Genomic DNA, 16,587 nt, shown 5'->3' on the forward strand with positions numbered 1-16,587 from the left:
TAGACAAGAATATCTGGGAATGCAGGCCAAGTACAATGCTCTGGAGAGTCGCTCGAAGGACATTCTGCTGCAGCAGGGCGCTGCCGTGTCGGGAGCGTCAGTCGCATTGTCAGGACTCGGATCTCGACTGGACAACTTGGTCGAACAGTTGATCGCTTCCTACAACATCTCAGAGCAGGATCTCGAGGTGAGTCTTGCGGTCGTGTTCGATCATCCTGTACATGTTTATTGTTTAAATTGATAGTATCTTGCGTGTAGTGTCTTCTAGATGGTTGTAGATCTATTGTACGTTTAATGCAAATTTAAACACATTACACTAACCGCTGCTGCCATGATCTATCATCTCATGTAACTCAATTCACACCATTCACACATCACTAACATCTTTCCATCTTCATCATGCTACTCTCTTTCTCTCTCTCTTTGTCTCTTCTCTTTTTTTTCTTGTAATTCTGTTCTTAATAACCGGACCAAAAACGATCGCTCGTGTTGTGTTGATTGTTCCCGTTTCAATTATACGCCATATCGCTCGCTCTTCTTATGCCGTGTGTGTTTATATATGTGTGTGTGTATGTATGGTTTTTGGTGGAACTAATTGTGTTTACATAAAATCGGACGGGGTTTCCCTCATCCCCCTGTGGCGTTGTGGTGCTTTGTTTATCTTAACTGTATCCCCCTCACTTCCCCCACCGTGATGCACCACCGATTGCATCCGGAACTGCACTTGCAATGTCCATGCCGTTCTTTTTTGTGTATGTGCAAATGGCAATGCGTTTCATTGCTGGGTGGTACATCACCTACATCACCGCGTTGTAGCGATTGCGAGCCATACGGTAAGTTGAGCCAGTGTGTGCTGCATGTTTCCCGGTTTGTGTGTGTGTGCGTGTGTGTGGTTTTGTACTTCTTGAAAAGGTTTTGCCCCGTAGAGTTTGTTGCCAATTTGCTGGGCGAGGTCAACGCCCGGTTAGCCCCATATCCAAACATGTTGCTGTGAGTCCTTGACCCCAAGATTTGTCGTTCGTTTGCTGCTTAGCTTAATCCATAAAAATCATTAAGCAACCCCAAGGGTGGTTGGATCAATTAGCTTTCTCATAAACCAGGCTTTATGCCCCGTTTGATGGTGGAAGGGGGAGGGTTTGCTCGTAGGGGTGAGAGGTTTTTTGGCCCGATCGGAAAACTGTTGCCGCATGCTGTAGGGGGTGTATCGTTGTAGCGGATAATTCATTTGTTGGCAGCATGACAAACCCACCATAACACCTACAATGAATGTCTAATTTGAGTTCACCGCTCCGAAATCTCCATTAGTTGAAGTGTAAATAGTTGTATTTAACATGTTTTTTTTTCTAATTCCAAACAATAATTGATCAAAATGATAATAAAATGAGTAAAATTCGTATTGTAAATTAAATCCGCCCGTTAAATTGCAACAGCTATACACTAGCGCCCTCTATACGTCAGCGTTGTAAGTGAAAGCTTGCCTTGCTGAAAGCTCTTCATGCTAGTTTTCCTTGTTCCTCTTTCTGTGCTCTCCTTGTTCCTCTTGCTGTGTCCAACAAAACGTCTTTTAAATTTATTGAAACTATGTGTTCTTTTGTTTAGATAGTTAACTAATATCAACTAAATTAATCCTAATTAGTATATTAGCATGTTACTTTCATCTAGATACAAGAATGTCATACCTTTCTGCATGAAAAATGCCTTTTTGGTTGTTTGACTTTGTGAGACGAGTGAAATGCCTGCATACCCTCACATTCAAAACGATTAACAACCTTTCCGCTTATTTTTCCCTTTTTTTTGCAGGACGTAATCTACCACAACGAGGCGTACACGAATAGTGCGAGCAGTGGCGATGGCAGCCCGGAGTACGAGCAATCTTCCGATGCGTACTCGGGCAAACAGCATCACCATTCGCAGCAGCATCAGTACCAGCAGCAACAGTCCCCGGAATCCCACTCGGCATCGGCGAAGGGAGGCGCAAAGGCTACCGTACCACTGTCACCGCAGCGTGGCCAATCGTTCATAGCGGCCGTCATCAGTGCTATCAAGAACGCGACCAGTAAGACGGCCACCACAAAGTCAGCGGGAGCAACCACGAATGGAGCAAACGCTGCAAACAAGGAGTGCCGTGAAACAAATGGCCACGGTGAGTTGAAATGCATGTAATTCCCGGTACGGATGGAATGATTTTAACATCAACTTTTTTCTTTTATTCCAGAATCGGACTCGACAGAGATGCTCGACTCGGAGACGGAACCGTGCCTCATGATGGACAACGTGCTGGAGGATGTGACGATGCCGGACTCGCATTCCCACAACATGGTTTCGTCGTCGACCCGCATCTCGCAGATCGAGATGCCATCGTCGCTCGAGAGTGGCGTTGGAGCGACCAGCAACGCGATGACGATGGCGCACGACGAATCGCTCGATAATCTTTCGCAGGCCATCGCTAACCGGCAGCAGATCGAGCTGCAGTCGAACATGATCGCTAGTGGTCGGTCGTCACGGTTCCACCATTCGGTCGGTAGCAACAACGACCAGCAGCAGCAGCAGCACCAGCAACCGTCTCGCAACACACCGTCCGTGGTAACGTCGGCGGCGGCAGCTATGACGACCGCTCCGGACCACACGACCGCAAGCCACTCTTCGTCGCTGGACGACGAGGAGAACAGCTGCTGCGCGGAGGCGTCGATGGCCGAAATGCCGTCGATTTGCGAGTACTGCAACGCGCAGTCGCTGGTGGATCAGGTGATCGATGTGGACAATCTGATCACGAAGCTGCTGAAGGTGTTGCGGATCGTCCAGATGGATAATGATCACTGCATACAGGAGCTGATCAATCATAAGTATGCTGGAAAAGGAAATGGTATTGAGGCATCGACTAATTTATTGTGTTTATATGGTCACAGGAACAAACTAGCGATCTCAAACGAAGAGATTCAGGACCGTGTGAAGGAGTACGAGGAGCTGAACTACAAGCTGCAGGACGATCTGAAGGACGCCTACCATCAGCTGCAGGTACGAGGCAGCGAACTGAGCAGCAACAAGGTGGAGTTGCTGAAACACCGACAAGAAATTGATGTAAGTTTGCAGCAACAAATGCGTTAGTGTATGCAAGAATACATCTTCTGTCTTTAATTGTAGAAATTAAACGAAGACATTTGTCAGTTAAGCACACTGTGCAGTGATAGCAAGCAGGCCAAGAAGATTGTGATCGATCGGGAGGAGATCTTGAACGCATTTAAGCTCTGCAACGAGGATGGTGTCGTGCCGGAGCAGGAACTGTCCCAGTTTATCGTTCAGGCATGCACTGAGGTAATTGTGGAATTAAAACGAATCGAATTATCAGTTGGTATTAACTATTTGCATTCGTTTTGTCCATTAGATTCCCAAACTGAAGGCCAAGCTGTTCGAAAAGGAGCAACAGCTGGCGACGATGGCAAGCAATGCCACGAGTGGGTCCAATTTCGTGATGACGGCCAGCTGGCACCAAGCGCTGAGCGAAGCGAAACGACAGTACGAGGCGATCGATCGCGCTTTGGAGGTAATTTGCTCTTTTTTTCTTGTAGACCTCTATGCTGTAATCAATTTACTAAACCAATCCCGCTCCTTTGTAGACACTGGACAGCGTCAAAGCGATCGTACAGCAAACACCGGCCCTGATGGAGCTGCAGCGCGACCTGGAGGAGACGAACTTTGCTTCCGCGTCCAGTTTTCCGCTCGTAACGGCGGCGCAGCTCAACCAGCTCAACTGTGGCCAGGTCGGTACGAACGGCAATGGGGCCGGCGTAAACGGCAACGGTATTATTGATCTGAATGCCAACGAAACGACGCTCGGCAACGAGGCGGCAAGTGTGGGGGCCGATCCGAGCTGCTACATTGACTCGACTGCTTAAAACTTAACGGAAATCATCAGCGGGGGTAGATAGAACGCTTTATTTATTACTACCTTCTCTCTCTCTCTTTAGACAGACAGGCGGTAGCATTCATTTTACTTTAATTGTTTACCACTCGTGGGTCTTTTCCGTCGAGGATGTGATGGAGTATTAGTTTTCCGTTTTTTTGTTTTTGTGTTAGTGTTTTTTCGTTTATCAAAACAAGCATGATATTATCATCATTCATATTCGAGCGCATGGTCCATAGTAACTGATTGCATTTCGTTTTGCTACACTTAACTCTGGGGCAGCACGTAAGTGGCGACCGTCATGAATAGTGAACCATGTTGAACCGAGATTAGAAACGTTAGCAAGCGTAGCAGCAAGTAGCAAACAAGGTAACAATGTCCCCCCTTCTCTAGTTCGATAGTTAGCATTAATCGTAGAGGTATGATTGTGATTTGCTGTTCTTGATGCTATACAGACTTGAATGAAACGATTATTGGACGGGAGATACAAGATTAGAGCCAATAGGAAGGTGTTGTTACTCGAGACAAATAAGTGTAAAGATAATAATTTATTTCCTAATCGCATTTCGCAATAGAGCACTGCATACAGCTACTTCCTGTTCCGCTGGTAGGGTAGATGAGGCGTTACGTTGTAGAATAAAAAAGAAAGGGAGGGAATTAAACAAAACGGTCCATTTATCCAGTGTCCCACTCCAGCACCTCGATCGACTACTGTGTTCGTTAGCCATGTGCACGTTCCACACGGGAAGCGTACGACAGTATATTTCCACTTATACTCCGTTGATAGTTCCATGCCGTACGATATAGCTGTAGAGAATATTGATTACTTCTAGTATTCCTTCCATAAGATAGGTAGACACGAACACTCCCTCAGTTGGCAAATGTAGCGTTTGAAAAATGATTGAAATGCTGGATTTTAAAATGCTGGAATTGAGTGTGATGAGAAGTAACGACTAAACCAGCAGTATGCCTTTATTGGTTAATGGTTTTCCCTTTTGCTTGTGCTTGTCTACACCATCGCATGAGACGCAGCGTGTGACAAATGTGATGAACTGGAGTGGAACTGATCCCCTCATTCTTCCCCCAGCAAGTCACCGATACTTCCGATTTTAATTGTTCCATTTGTTTCCTTTTCTCTAGCATTTATTATAGTCTTTTCTCGGTGTAGGAGAAAACGCATCTATATATAATAAGCTTTTGACTGCAGAGAGATGATTTCGTATCCCTACGAACGGCGGACGCGGTCGGTCCTTTCCCTGTATATGATTTCAAATTATGTGTTCGGTTTTTTTTTCTGTGGTTCAAAATTAATCCCAAAATTTAACTGCTCCCGGGAGCGCTCTATTTCTTGTTTTTGCTTTGTAAATATTTTCTGGCAGTAAATATGGTGGTTTATTTATGTTGTAAACGTGTAAATTTGTATGATATACTTTTATGTTATGGTTATTTTTGTTTTTTGTCTTCTTCTTTACCTTTCTTTTAACATTTGTGTGTAGTCTCACTGTATTTTAGTTAGCATTTTATACTTTAATTTGGACTTGTAAAGAAACGTTTCTATTTTCTCTGCCTGTTTCTCACCACCTTTCACTGCTCCGGGATAATGCGTTCGTTTTGGCACTACTGGGCATTTTACTATGTACATGTACACAAACTAAACAAAAAAGAAAAACGAACTGCTCTAGCTTTCACACAGTTTGCACGATGTATCAAACTTTACAGAAAACAAAGAGCAAGCAATAGGAAGAGAAAATAGTGAAAATCAGTGTCGCACAAGCGCGGCAGACACTCACACGCACACACACAATCAATGCGATGGTGTAGATAAGCGCAAAGGAAAGGGAAAATGTATAGAGGGAGGAAAAATAACACATTTGAATAGTTTGCTTCCGAACTGATACTGATACTGGCAAGTCGTTACAGCAAAAGTCACACTGAGTCACAACACTCAAAACCCGCATTAGGACTGGCTAGCGGTAATGTAATTTCGGTTTTTAAACTCTCTTAGCTAAAACGGATACTCCAATCCACGCGCGGTGGAAACACACAATTCGTTCGAATTTAACTAAACTAAGCAAAACAAGGAACAACAAACAAATAAAAACACAAACCTAAACGAGCCAATTGATTAGAGAAAAGGAGCCTTTAAAGCAAACGTGACAGCGGTGGCAACGTGGTGTGCATGTATTAAGCTAAATGTTATATCCTTCAAATGGATGTTCCCAATCTGTCCGTAAAGTAACGAAACAGACTAGACATAAATTTACTTACCCGTTGCGAATGAACGAACAAAAGAAAGTAACCGATCAGTAATCAAAAAAGGCCATTTGCATAAGAGGAATGCGAGAAGGCGTGAAGAAGAGAGGAGGAGCAGGGTCAGGCGAGTTAGTATGTTGTTGGTAAGTGTGGTGTAAGTCGAAGCTATACTTAGTTTTAAACCAATAGCGCTGTACCGCTGCGAATAGTTGATAAAACAAAACCATGTTCGACATTAGTCAAACTTCGTAAGTTCTTCGGGACGGTTAAACAAAAAAAAATACTACGGACAGCAACTTTATCCAACTATTTTGTGAATAAAAGTAAAATAAAGCGCAAATTATTCGAGATATTTTGTTTATTACATCCGTACATACTAACCACATCTTTTGCTTCTAGTGCTCACGGCGTCCCGGGACTCGGTCCAGGAAGTATTCCCCATCGTCGTTGTGATCCGTACCGTAGCCATGCGTAACCTCAAACTCACAGAACGCAACGTACGCGAGGAACGTGACGTAAAGCGTCGTTAAACAGAAGGCAATGCTTTTCCGAGCCTCGAAGCGTGTGAACAGCACCGACAGCAAGATTGTCATCGAAGTGACGAACAGATAGATCGCACAGGTCGGACCGGAAGTTCCATCGCGCACGTGAATCTGGGTCGTGCCGGATCGTATCATTTGCACACAAAACACGGTACAGAGTCCGATTAAAATATCTGCAATATGCTGTGGTTAAATGCGAGCGTAAAGGAGAGCTAAAAGAGGGCACACTTACTGAAAACGGGTGCACCTAAACAGGCGGCAAAGCCTAACCGGGAGTATCCACGCACAGCTAGCGTACGTAATGTTATCAAATCGATCCAACAGCTGCCCCAGGCGAGTATCGTTATGGCAAAGGACGCTGAGGAAACGTTCGCGATGATGGACAATGCCTCCAGGATGGCAATCAGCTCATAAGACAGAAGCATGATTACGTACGAGGTACCGAAAATGGCAAACAACCCAATGCAGGTGAAAAATGGAGGCTTGCGATCGTAACAGGATGTGGAACAGACGATCACACTGAAGCAGGCAGAGCCTATGAGACTTCCGAGGCAAATCCAACCTAGATTCTCACTGGAAATCATGTCCACTGAAAGAAGGATGCATAGAATAGATGAGAAAAGGACAACAAGTGTGTGTTGAGGTGACTTACCGAGTGCCGTGCCGATGAGAAACAATGGAAATAGGATCAGATTCACGATGAATAGACACTTATTCCAACCGTGTAAGGGTAACGCAAAGTTCACCTTAGGTAAAAGCAGAACCGCTACAACCTCCACAGGAATGCTGCAGAGGAGATACACCTGCCTGTACCACGGTGCTGCACGAAATTCTTCTTCGCGAAATGTCCTCAACCCCTGCCAGACATGTTCTAGCCAACTGGCACTTTGCTCTTGATCCACGTTTCCCACCGTTGCAGTCAGTTCAGTGTCAAACACCTTCCCATCAGCATCTCGTATGTCTATCTGACTGCGCGAGCGAATTCCCTCACGATCCATCACACGAGCGGTTGTGTAGAGTGCTCCAAGAAACGCAAGGTAAAGCACACCCAAGGTAGTGGTCTGCACGATTCCTACCTGCTCATCGTACATAAACTCTTCTACGAGAAGCGATACGATCATGAGACTGATGAGATTGGGCACGATCACCTCCGGATAGATGGCAAACGAACCCGTCCAAATGACGAGTGCGGCTAGGAAGGAAACTTGATAAACGGCAGTGCCAAGATACTGGTTGTAGATCAGCTCGGTGTCGCCGGATGTGTGGTGCTTTAGCTCTGATAGCACTTGGGCTAAACCATTGCCGTAGGTAAGCAGGGTGACACCGGCAATGTATTCGTTCAGCCGCCATGATTTAGCCACGTACAGTACGCTGTCGACGTAGCGCGTTACGCAGAGATGGTAGATGAGCGTTCCGAGTAGCAGCACGAAGAGGAGCTGTTGGGTGTGAAAGAGTGTATTGAAATCAGTTTCAATATTTCGATAAAACAGTATTATCTCTTACCAAAGCAACAATGGCCGACGCGAACAGAAGCAAGTTGGAACTGTCGACGATGCAGTAGACAAAGTGCATGTAGTCGAGGTAGTGCATCGACTCACGGCACTCCTCCGTTTCCCGCACGAAGAGACATCGCTCATCCTCGAGGACGGAGTGCACGTTACTGCACGGTTGCGCACGGAGCGATACGAAGATGTTCTGGTGAGCTTCATAGCGGGGCGTTGAGTTCTGGGCTAGGTCAAGCAAAGTCACAACTGGATCCATCGTAGACTTTTTGGGAGATGGTAATGTAAAGAACATGGGCTACTACGATGATATCTGTCAATATATCTTCAAGAGATCCGCTTGCCGTAACTTGTCATTACAGTGATCCAAGCAAGCAGAGGAACTCTTGGTGTTGTTCCAAGATGTCACTCTTCCAAAACAGTTCCCATTTTCAGCGCCCTGTGAGGCACGCGACGTACGTGAACTTCCCGCGTCCTGTAAGTTTTAGTTATTTCCTGAGTATCCTGAAGTAAAATTGAAGTCCATAATGTTTTTTTTTCAATTTCCAGGATGATTGTTCCTACCTTCACCGACTGCCAGTGAACGAGCAGTGTGAGTTTGTACAGGTCACAGAAGCTTGCGCGGAAAGTCAATTCTACTTCAACTACGTCGGCTTTCTGTACTGTACCATCGGTTCGGAACGGGACTATCTGTTTCAGTTGGGATTAGTGTTGCTGCTTTGTGTTTGTGTTTACTACTTTGTTATTTTAGGGACAACAGCTGATCAGTTGTAAGTACTTTACACCATCAATCGTTATCAACAACGTTAGGGTGATATCTCTTCTGATCTTGTAGCTTCTGTCCAACACTGGCCGCCATTGCCAAAACACTCAACATTAGTGAAGCACTGGCTGGAGTCACGATCCTCGCGTTCGGCAATGGATCTCCGGATCTGTTCACTGCCGTCGCCAATCCAGACGCCGACACAGAGTTGATGTTTTCCGAGCTGCTCGGTTCGGCTGCCTTTGTGATAGGAGTGATTGGAGGAACTGTGCTGTTGATACAACCGTTTGACTTTCCTCCGTGGGGAATCCAAAGAGACTTGGCCTTTTTCATAGCTGCGATCGTTTGGATCACGTTGAAGGCAGCGGACGAACGGTTCAGCTTGCTGGATAGTTCAGTTTTGATTGGAATGTATCTGCTCTTTCTGGCTCTGGTTGTATGGGAGTTTATCCAGACTAGACGGGAGGAAGGCTCAAGCATCTCCACAAGTAAGCATTTAAAGATGAAGCCCTGGATAAAGATGAGCTTATTATAAAATACCTAATATACCCCTTATGTGGACAGGAGCAAATAATCATATTCGTGGATTGAATTCTGAAACTGATGTTCCAACAAACGAAGGTCTTCTAACCGATTTCTGTGATCATGTGAACCCTCTTGATCCAGAAGAATGGAATGAAGGAGGATGGATGACGAAAACGTTTTGTCTCCTAAAGACACCCTTCGTTTTACTACTTCTTCTCACCATTCCAATCGTCGACACTACCGCCGAACGTGATGGATGGACTAAGCTTCTCAACATCTGTCACTGTCTAACACTGCCGTTAATGATTGTGTTTGTAAATGGCGGTAAGCATTCATACAATTTGACTTGTAGTTTGTGGATTTCATAACAGCTTAATTCTCCTACTCCAGTTGCGCTTATAAAGGTAGCGAATGTGTACATCTTCCTTTGGATAGTCTTGTTCGCTGTCCCCATAATGGTTGTCGTGTTCTACACATCACGAACTGACCGATGCCCTACCTATCACAAGTCATTTACGATTCTGAGCTTCCTGGGATGCATACAGGTCATCTACATTGTGGCCCAGGAGGTGGTGAGTGTGCTCGAGACGGTGGGCATTGTGTTGAAGCTCTCAAAGTCTGTGCTGGGGCTTTCACTGCTCGCCTGGGGCAACAGTGTTGGAGATTTGTTTTCGAATGTTGCCCTAGCACGCCAGGGCTATGGTAAAATGGCATTTGCTGCCTGCTTTGGAGGTCCACTGCTCAGTAAGTATCTGTACTAAACTGTACTTAAAAGCGCTATTAGACTAGTTTTGATGTGCGTGTTGCATACATTTAGGCTGAAATGGGAAATAACTTAAAATGACGTCATTTCTTCCAGATCTTTGCCTTGGATTGGGTCTCACCTTCATAACAAAAGCATTCAGTGTTCCGAGTCTTGTCGCAGAAGTAAATATCGTCCAATTTGCACAAGGTTAGCATCAACATTATCCCTATCTAAACAGATTTGTTTCTATTGCAGGTACGCAAAGGTGTTATGGGCGAGAACTGCGAAGCGTACCTGTTTCAAATACTCACCACCACCTGGCTGTGCTTGCTGTTTACCAACTTCCAGGGCCGAAGAAGCGTCGGTCTCTCGATGATAGTGACGTATCTGATGTTTTTGGCCTTTTCTTTCTTGGGTGAATTTGAGCTCATCCATCCCTACGGCACGGACCATCATCCTGATCCGAACGGTAATGGCTAACGGTAGATTCGGATGTAGTGCGAAGCCAATTCAGCCACATAGACACTCCCACCTCACTTATACATAATATGTACACAACGATAACTTTATTAAACTTGTAGCTTTATTAAACATTAATAATACAGTACAGAAAGAAACAGTGCTCAAATCAGTGTAACGGTATCGTCGCAAATGAGCCGACGGTTTTTTAAGGGCTTAAGAAAGAAAAACAGTCTGCTACTGCTGAGCCGAATGTATGTGAACATACACTCATTTCGAGTAAACTTAGGACAAATCGCTTCAAATACCAACTGTTTTACTGCTTGGTCTAAAAATTTGTTCTTTTTTGCTGTAAAGACTCGTTTAAAGGTGCTTTGTTTTTGTGTGTAAAAAAAGGAAACGATCAAAATACTTGCTCACGATGTGTGAGTGTGTGTGATAACACCACACATCAGTACACCCAGTACACAGACCAGAGATTCATTCTTAATTTAAGAATATGCACTACACTTTACGCGTGCTCCAATTGGGCACACTAAAAAATGTTGGAAACAAACACAGTCAATACACGTTGTTTGGGGGGGCGAAAAACAAACGATGAAAAAACAAACGGGGAGCTAAACTCGGGGGAACAACTACGATGAAACTGCGGGTGTTGATGGTGTTGAAGATGAAGTTGGGGTTTGCTCCGGAGCTTGATGGAAGGATGAATGACACAACCGGGGGAAAATGAAGATACAATAAATAGGCGCACTGCGTAGCTGATGGCTTTAACTGAGCGTCATCCTTAACCAGTCATCATCTCCATAAACTCTGCAAATAGAGCAAAACGTGGAAGAACGATGAGAAGTGGTAGCATTATGAAGATCGTTCAGAGTGACCGTGTTTTAATACTATTTCAAGCCAATGATGATGATGATGCAGTTTGCAGTTGAGATTTGCAGTTGTGAAGTGATGAGGTGACAAGGATAGGAGCCAAACAGCTGCATAGTGCAGTAGAAGACATGTTCATGCTCGCGGCTAAATCTCAACACCCATCTGGATTAGATTTGCTCACGAAGATCTTTTCCACTGGACAATAGCACTGGACGGGGGAATGCTCTAAAAAGTCATGACCCTATTTTTAGCCGGCTCACACTGCTCAAACGAAGCATAGATGGTGTATGGGGTTGTCCCGGTTTCTCCCCCCTCGCACAGCATCGCACCGATCTATCTTCGTGCGCTACTTGCGCTACCACCTTTATGGGTGCCACATTCACAGACGGTGGTAAAACATGAAACATGTTTTACAATAATTGAGCACGAACCGCCTTTTCCAACTCTTCTTTTCTTGATGTTGTTGCTGTTGATGTTGTAGAGATGCCGCGCTTTCGACAGCAGCCAAAGCAGGACGTTGATTTATGATCGCAACACGGAACGCGCAACAAGAGCAAACGCTAAAAAGCTGCGCGTCATAATTCTGTACATCTTCGGGCGAGATCGGGCATGATTTACGGGCATATAAAAGGTGTGTAAACTGTGCTTCATCTCTCTCTCTCTGCCTTTAGCAAGGTGGACCATGTAATCGGTGGACATGGAGTTTTTATGATCATTTTGTGACGATTTTGCTCGTTGACAGTGACGGAGAAATGATGTCATTTTGGCTAGTGCCAATCAAAAAACAAGAAGCCGTTGGATTTGGATGTTTTGTGGCGCAAAAACCCCCATTTCAAACAATTAAACCAGGGAGAAAAATGGAAGAAATTTATCCATCACGATCCATTAGGGGCAGTGCTTGAGGAGAAAACTTCCCTCGCCCCGTTTGGAAAATCAATTCCGAGCCATTCCGGTGGTTTTTGTCGGAAGTTTGCGCAACCCGGCTAACGCACGCGACTCAACTGTGTGGTTTGCGTGTTATTATTAGCATTTATGAGATGTTTATAGCAAACTGGGAGGGAAATGGGAGCGATGGGGGACAGCGGAACCCATCCAAAGCCTGCCTGGATCGGAGGGGAAAATCGCGTAGCACGCAGCGCGTTTATTTGTTCGATTTCGGTAAACATCATCGCAACGGCTTGTTCTACGTTTTCTTCCCCCCACCCGTTCCAAAACCGGTTTCGATGTTGCGTTTATATGTGTGCCTGTGTGAGTGTGTGTATGGAAAATGTGTGTCCGTTTGAACGTTCACTTACCATCAAAGTCAACCGTGCCGGAACCGTCGGAATCGATCTCCTCGATCATCATGTCGAGATCGTCGTCCGTGAGCTGATCGTCCAGCTCGCGCAGGATCTCCCGCAGGCAGGTGGTCGGGATGAACCCGTTGCCCTCCTTGTCGTACAGGCGGAACGCTTCCCGCAGCTCCTTCTGCAGCGCCTCCTCGTCCTCCTCCACGATGAACTTGGCGGCAAGGGTCACGAACTCGGCGAACTCAATCTGGCCCGACTCTGCGCATAATCAGTGTGTGTAAGTGTGTTTTATTGTGGTAAAAATAGCATTCATTTTTACACCCCTCCCTTTCACAGGATACTTACTGTCCTCGTCCACCTCCTCGATCATCTCCTCGAGGATCTTGCTGTTGAAGGGCTGTCCCATCAGGCGCAGGATTTCCGCCACCATGTCGGACGAGATGCTGCCCGTCTTCTCGCGATCGAAGCTGTTGAACGCCTTCTGCAGGACTGGAAAAAGGGAGAGAGATGGCGATATAGTTCGCATCCTTGCTTTGCATCATCAGGTTTTGTAGGCATTGCCAACAATAAATTCCGCCAAATTAGCGTCGTCAATCGAGCGTGACATGCAAACGGCGTCGAAAACATGGTCGTCGTCGTCAGCGATCGGATAAATCTGTTCCCCCCCTTCTCCCGTGGGATTCTTCCGGGATTGGTTGGTGGGGTGGTGTGGGGTGGCAAATCATCATTTTACGTGCGCAACTCATTAGATAGATTGGCGTTGGCCCGCTGCCAACAGTCCGTGAAAGTGAAAATGGTCGTGTCTGATCGTCACCGTCGTCGTCGTCGTCGGCGTGGTGGCGGTCGAGAAGATCAGCTGAATCACTTTATTGTGTATGAAGAGAGGAGTTGTGCCACAGAAGGACAAGAAGAAGAACAAGGGGGGATTTGTTGTAGGAAAGGCTTGCTCGCTTGTCTTGTCTGCACGGCCGTGACGAAATAAATGGTCGCTATCAAGCGCAAACGTTTAATTGGACCGTGAAAGACCCGGACCCCGGTTGTTGCAGCCAAAAGGTGTGCGTTTGATTAAGGTTAATGAACTTTGCTTTACATTTGCTTCAAAACCACGCGAACCATCATCATCAAATAAAGCATTAACAGGTCCCGGATAAGAAATTCATCAACGCATCATCGCGTCATCGGAAAAAACGGGAGGGTGGGGGCCAAATAATTCATTTTTAATATTTCCCAACACCCCATCGGTGCGATATCGATAAATACATTTAGCACGTTTTTCTTTCCTGCTCCAAAAAGCACCGTGGAAAATGGAGTGGAAAAATACACTTCCACAGAAGGTGTAAAAAACGAATGAAAAAAAAACCGTACACGAAAAACCGCTCCTCCGTACGCTTAATCGCCCACCGAGAGCGGCGACGGCCGAGTAAAGTCGATAAGAATAATAATAATAAAATAAAGAAAAGCCATGCTTATTTTTGGAACGGTTACAAATTTTGAATCTGTTTGTGGAAAAACTGGGGGGAAGAGAGCGGCTTTCGGCAGAGTGAAAGGAAAATGATGAAAAATCGACACAGAAACATAAAAAACCCCGGACCGCTCTCGCAATGAGATGCGTTTTCATCGGTTGCTCATTAAACAGCACGCGTTCGCGTGGGTGGAAAACTTCCTCCCCAAAAACACTCATACACACACAAGAACGAAGAAAGCGGAAGCAAATAACGATGCCTTTGCGTACATGATTCATGCGCGCAGCGCAACCATCGTCTGGATACGCTCCGACAGGTTGGCTTGATATTGACCGCCGCCGATCGTTGCTAAGCGATGACGGATGGCTGTCAAAACATGGCTTACTTAACATCCGAAACCGGTCAACAACACACACGTGCAGCTCACAACACAAGGGCAGACGCCAACTTGGATCTTCCCCCGAAACCCCCCGGGGAAGAAAAGGTAAACAAATTGAAGCGAAGGAGTCTTCGGCACGAGTCAAAACAAAAGTGGTTGTTGTTGTTGTTGTTTTGCGCCCCAAGTCCTACTTCAGAAATAAAAAAAAAAACGATTGACCGGATACAGGCAATTAGTCACGCGCGTTTGCGTCTGAAATTATCCATTTCGTTGGCCTTGAACAAGCTGATCCGTGCCGTGCCGTGCCGGGCCATTTGGGTGTCGCGTGGTGTCGCCCGGGCGTGGGAAGAGTGCAGCTTGGCCAGCCTGACATGATGTCAACCCAGATGGCGCCTAAAGCGCGTAATATGTTAGGTGCGCTCCGACGTCATACAGCGTCCGACCACCACCACCATTTCCCTCTTTTCCAGCTTAAATTAACATCTTTCGATCGCGCGAATTATTTGATTTGGAAAAAAACCACCCCGGGTCACGATACTTACTCGCAATCTGCTCTGGGGTGAGATCATCCTGGAAAGGGAAAGAGGCGAACACACAGAATTAAAACACACATTCTATCGCTATGCTAGAAATGTGTCCCACGAGGGGACGAGTGGGTTTTAGTTGCGTTGTTGCGTTGTTGCTGTCCTTGTCGATCGTTCGTTCCGATTCGAAAATTAGAAAAACACATCTTTCGTTTGACCTGAATTTTTACAATTTCCATGTAGCCATTTTTCTCGTGTCATGTACGGCTAGTCTGTTAAACACGGCGCATGGAATTTATGTCGAATTAAAAAAGAAAGCGGCACCACGATGTGCTGTGCTGTCCATGGAGGCGCATGGTATTTTTCATCCAAAGGGGAATGTTAAATAAAAATTTTACGCTTTTTTAAGTGTTTTTTTTAAGATTTTTATGGTCAATTGGAATATATAACTGCAAGGAAGCAAATTACGATTTAAAATAAAGCTACTTTTTCTACTTCAAGTAAATCAGAGCAATAATTAATTAATTGTCAGTTTCTTTAAGAAAATCTACAAAAAAGTCTTTTAATATTGTGCCAAAATTTTAATTACAATTTTAACACAAAACAATGATCTTTAAAGGAAAATATAAACACAACACTTCAATTATGCACAACTTTACGATCACTTCATAACAAAATTTTATTTCAAACGGTTCAAAATTGTCTTTTTCCTCCAAATAAACCTTTTCAACCATTTTTGTAATTAAATCACATTTTTCTACACAAAACTTATCCACTAATCCAACACCTTCTGCTCTACTAACCATGGTTAAATTGGTTGTTCTTCGTTAAAAATCACTTCCACAAAAAATAACGCTTCGAGTCGAAGTTTTCTTCACTTGTAGCTCCACACGTTTACTTTACGTTGGGGTTGAGCTGCTGCCGACACGATCGTTCACTATCGACTGATCGTCTGCACCGAGCCGAACTGGATCTTAATTCACTTTCCCGTCCCACACACACAGATACAGAATCACAACGGTGTTTGCCTTTCCCTGTAGTGGTGTGTAGTTGATTTCACTAGGATGGAACACACTTCGTTCCAAAAAATCGCTTTCCCCCTTTCTGGTGCTGCAAAGTTTCCCAACAAACTAGCTGCTGCCCACGAGCGTACGGCTCGGTTTTATTAGCTCTTGGTGCTTCCCAAACCCCTTCCCATCTCTTGTCCCCATGCATGTGTGTGCGTGCAATCCGAAGGCAAACGAAACGCGTAGAACTGCAGCAGCTTTAGAACGCTCGAAAGCAGCAGCAATTTTCTAGTGTGTGATGTTCGCCTCTGCGCGGGAACGGGAAAATTGGGCCAGTCAACACACACGCACCAGCGCGT

General features: G+C 45.3%; 4 protein-coding genes across 4 annotated transcripts in view; 2 read left to right on the plus strand and 2 right to left on the minus strand.

Annotated features, from left to right (window-relative positions):
- Positions 1–6,494, plus strand: part of LOC120948878 (uncharacterized) — a 43,937-nt gene extending 37,443 nt beyond the window's left edge. Inside the window, exons 4-10 of the mRNA XM_040365712.2 lie at positions 4–187; positions 1,801–2,143; positions 2,216–2,843; positions 2,907–3,078; positions 3,142–3,312; positions 3,383–3,541; positions 3,615–6,494. Of these exons, the coding sequence (XP_040221646.2) occupies positions 4–187; positions 1,801–2,143; positions 2,216–2,843; positions 2,907–3,078; positions 3,142–3,312; positions 3,383–3,541; positions 3,615–3,893 (1,936 nt within the window). The 3' untranslated portion in view covers positions 3,894–6,494. The remainder of the gene's footprint in view (positions 1–3; positions 188–1,800; positions 2,144–2,215; positions 2,844–2,906; positions 3,079–3,141; positions 3,313–3,382; positions 3,542–3,614) is intronic.
- Positions 6,495–6,542: 48 nt separating this feature from the next.
- Positions 6,543–8,493, minus strand: LOC120950373 (mitochondrial sodium/calcium exchanger protein-like). Its single transcript, XM_049611208.1, has 3 exons — positions 8,200–8,493; positions 6,929–8,132; positions 6,543–6,869 (listed from the first exon to the last, which is right to left on the minus strand). The coding sequence occupies exons 1-3, from the start codon at positions 8,491–8,493 to the stop codon at positions 6,550–6,552; spliced, it is 1,818 nt and encodes a 605-aa protein (XP_049467165.1). The 3' UTR covers positions 6,543–6,549.
- Positions 8,494–8,504: 11 nt separating this feature from the next.
- LOC120961473 (mitochondrial sodium/calcium exchanger protein-like) lies at positions 8,505–11,272 on the plus strand. Its single transcript, XM_049611209.1, is given in 6 exon segments — positions 8,505–8,675; positions 8,748–8,968; positions 9,034–9,463; positions 9,495–10,230; positions 10,346–10,413; positions 10,487–11,272. Coding segments are annotated over 6 exon segments (1,755 nt in total). The 5' UTR covers positions 8,505–8,600; the 3' UTR covers positions 10,712–11,272.
- On the minus strand, positions 10,793–16,371 carry LOC120950374 (troponin C). Its single transcript, XM_040368360.2, has 5 exons — positions 16,025–16,371; positions 15,240–15,267; positions 13,201–13,344; positions 12,862–13,113; positions 10,793–11,503 (listed from the first exon to the last, which is right to left on the minus strand). Exons 1-5 carry the CDS (start codon positions 16,025–16,027, stop codon positions 11,478–11,480), a joined length of 453 nt encoding a protein of 150 aa, XP_040224294.1. The 5' UTR covers positions 16,028–16,371; the 3' UTR covers positions 10,793–11,477.
- Between the last annotated feature and the right edge of the window lie 216 nt (positions 16,372–16,587).

The sequence above is a fragment of the Anopheles coluzzii genome, chromosome 2 (assembly GCF_943734685.1).
Source record: "Anopheles coluzzii chromosome 2, AcolN3, whole genome shotgun sequence".
Lineage (NCBI taxonomy): Eukaryota > Metazoa > Arthropoda > Insecta > Diptera > Culicidae > Anopheles > Anopheles coluzzii.